Genomic DNA, 2902 nt, shown 5'->3' with positions numbered 1-2902 from the left:
TAAGGGGGAATGGTGTGAGAGGTGGCCAGACTTCAGCAATATCTGAAGGAAGAGCCGGGGTCATTCTGGGGAGAGGACTCTGGCAGGGACAGCTGTAGCCAGGAAACCACTGCAGTAATGCCACGCAAGGCCAAGATGACCTAGCTAACAGCCCCTGAAAGACCCAATCTGTTCCCAGATGTGACAGACCTGGGAGCAAGGGGGACTAGTAGGCGGGGCTAGGTCCCTTGATTGGGAGGAGACAAGGGCAGAGAAAGTGAGGAGCCAAGGAAGTCGAGGGGGATGAATAAGTGTGGAAAATGGAGAGAAGGGGGGCTCAAGAAGCTCGTGCTTGAGCATAAGCAAAGTGCCGGTTGGTTTGCTTGTTTGGCTGAACCCTGTCCCTACTCCCCACAGCCTGTCCGACCTTCTTCTTGAGAGCCATTCCACATCCTTTTCTGTGTGGCCCCGCTCTGTACCTGCTAGAGGGGTGGGTCTAGCGGCCTGGCTGCTGGCGATGGCAGAAGGGAACACAGGTCATAGGGACCCCGCAGTTGGAAAGACCGAGTGTCTCGGGCCAGCTCCTGGTGGGAGCGCTGTGTGCGTGCGCAGTGCACTAGCGAACCTGAAGCTGGCCTAGCTCTCGAGCAAGAGGACAGAGACCTTTTCAGTCCTGTGGGTGGCATGTGGCTGCAGCCTACCTGACTGATCAGCCCCAGCATTCACAGACCTTACAAGAGGACCAGGCCTGCCAACCACCGGCCACATCTCCACCTGCTGGAGTCAGGAAGGACTTGGAGGTGCTTGACCACGCATACCCCGAGCTGCTTCCCACCTAGGCACGTCCCCTCTGCACTACCTGTTTGGGGGCTGTGGTGATTAGGGACAGGGCTCAGCCAAACAAGCAAAGCTGTCTCTGCCAGAGTGCTCTCCTCAGAATGACCCCAGCTCTTCCTTCACATATTGCTGAAGTGTGCCCACCTCTCACACCATTCCCTCTTAACCACCTGCAAAAATCTGCTGCTGGCATCACAGAGTATCCACAGAAGACAAGTTACATTCTCCAAGGCCATCTTCTGCCTGCTCTAAGCAGATATCGGGCACCACCTTCAGGTCAATTTTTGAAAACCAAAGCAGCGTGGAGTGCGGTTTGTTTGGGGACATCTTCTAGTGCCTATGAAGCCATGCTGCTTCCAATTGCACGTCTGTGGCCACGCATAGCAGGCAGTGCGACTGCCCGCACCTGTGTTGGCCCAGAAGAGCAATGTAGCTGGTAGACAGCAAGGACACGGAGCCTGTCAGAGGGCGTTGCGGTGGCAGACAGAGCCAGTGTGGAGCGTGCTCCATCTGTGTTTCGCTGTGCTTTGTGCAGGACAGGATGGCAGTGCTTGGCTATGCTTGGTTGATTTGGCTTGCACATCCCTGCTTGCCTGCCGCGGCTGTAAGCAGATTGGCTCTTCAGCCCCCAACCAGGTGCCTACTGCCTGTAGTAGTTCCGTTCTGCGGTGTCAGTTTCTTTGGGAAGGACCTGGTGGCAAGCGGCTGCGCAGAGCGGGGTGGCAGTGAACTTCCCAAAGAGGCTATGGTGCCACACTTGGTTTTCCCGGCTAGCTGTTAGCAGGCAGCACTGGGAGGCAGGCGCTGCTGCCTGCCACGAGGTCTGCAGAGCCTCGTCCCGCAAGCGGAGCATTCAGCGGGGGTCTGCTGGGGGTGTCCGAGCCCAGCTTCTGCCTCCCCTCCTGCTCGGAACCCTCCATGTTGCCCGCCCCCCCCTAGAATCCACCGTGCCCAGCACCCGGAACCAGCCACTCTGTGACATCAGCCACGGGGCCAAGGGTTCCCTGGGCAGCGGGACTGCTGCAGGCACTACGTCGGCTGCTGCACTGCTGGCCACCAGCTCTCGCTTCTTGCAGCTGCCACGTGCCGCTGGCAGCCATGAATTTTCTCCCCGTCCTGGTCCTGCTGGCCGTGTGCTGGCCGGCGTACGGCATGTGGGACAACTGTGGGTAAGTGGCCCAAGGCTCTGGGAGGGAGCTGGGGCAGCCCTTGTGGGCTTCACTGGCGGGTGCTCGCTTTTCCCCCTGGCCACACCAAAGCTTCCCAAACGCCATGTGGGAGCCTCAGTTCCTTGCCAGCAGCCAGGCCGCTGGCACAACTCGCCTACGGGGCTCAAGCACAAACAGGGGTAGATGGACGCATGCCCCACAGGGTTCCGCGGCCCTGCTGTCCATGCAGCGCCTGGTGGGGGGGAAGGGGGCTGACCTGCAGCCTGAACAGCAGCAAGCCACCGAGCAGGACATTCATCAGTTTCTGCTTACAGAGGGACCTGCGGGCACCGGCCCGTGGATTCTTACTACGGCATGTCACGCGTCGTGGGTGGCACCGATGCCCAGCTAGGGGCCTGGCCCTGGATCGTCAGCATCCAGAAGCCCATCATAGGAGGCATGGCGCATGTCTGCGGAGGGTCTCTCATCAGCCCACAGTGGGTGCTGACAGCAGCCCACTGCTTCATCACGCCCGGGTAAGGAGGACCAGGGAACAGCCCCACAGCACTAGCACGTGCCCGCTCCACAGCAGCACGTGCTAGCGCCATCCCGCTTCCCTGCAGCACGCCCAGTGCCTGGGCACTGCCAAGCCCAGCTGAGAGACTGCTCGCGAGAGGGCTGGGCTCACGCCACGGCTTCCTAGCAGCCTCCCGCCCGACACTCCTTGTGCCCAAGGCGTGCTAGGGCAGTCGCACCCTCCGTAGCGCTGCCTTCCTCTCTGCCCTGTGCAGCAGAAGGCAGGCAACTGCTGGGCTGCTTGCAGCACGGGGCTGCGCTCCCTCTGACCCCTCTCTCCACCTGCCTTGCAGGCACATCACCATGTGGCACGTGGTGATCGGGGCCAGCCACTTGACTCAGCTGGGCCCTGAGACCCAAGT

At 60.6% G+C, this 2902-nt stretch overlaps 1 protein-coding gene across 1 annotated transcript; it reads left to right on the top strand.

Annotated features, from left to right (window-relative positions):
- Positions 1 to 1343: 1343 nt before the first annotated feature.
- LOC142364843 (acrosin-like) lies at positions 1344 to 2509 on the top strand. Its single transcript, XM_075444962.1, has 2 exons — positions 1344 to 1985; positions 2300 to 2509. Exons 1-2 carry the CDS (start codon positions 1915 to 1917, stop codon positions 2502 to 2504), a joined length of 276 nt encoding a protein of 91 aa, XP_075301077.1. The 5' UTR covers positions 1344 to 1914; the 3' UTR covers positions 2505 to 2509.
- Positions 2510 to 2902: the final 393 nt, after the last annotated feature.

Source organism: Opisthocomus hoazin, chromosome 29 (genome assembly GCF_030867145.1).
Source record: "Opisthocomus hoazin isolate bOpiHoa1 chromosome 29, bOpiHoa1.hap1, whole genome shotgun sequence".
NCBI lineage: Eukaryota > Metazoa > Chordata > Aves > Opisthocomiformes > Opisthocomidae > Opisthocomus > Opisthocomus hoazin.
This window is presented reverse-complemented; position numbering and strand designations above follow the sequence as displayed.

What these genes read in the sequence shown, in the direction of transcription:
- LOC142364843 (XM_075444962.1), top strand. Translation starts at nt 1,915, where the DNA reads ATGAATTTTCTCCCCGTCCTGGTCCTGCTGGCCGTGTGCTGGCCGGCG. An exon ending in GGCATGTGGGACAACTGTGG is followed by an intron (nt 1,986 to 2,299) that starts GTAAGTGGCCCA and finishes TTCTGCTTACAG; the next exon opens with AGGGACCTGCGGGCACCGGC.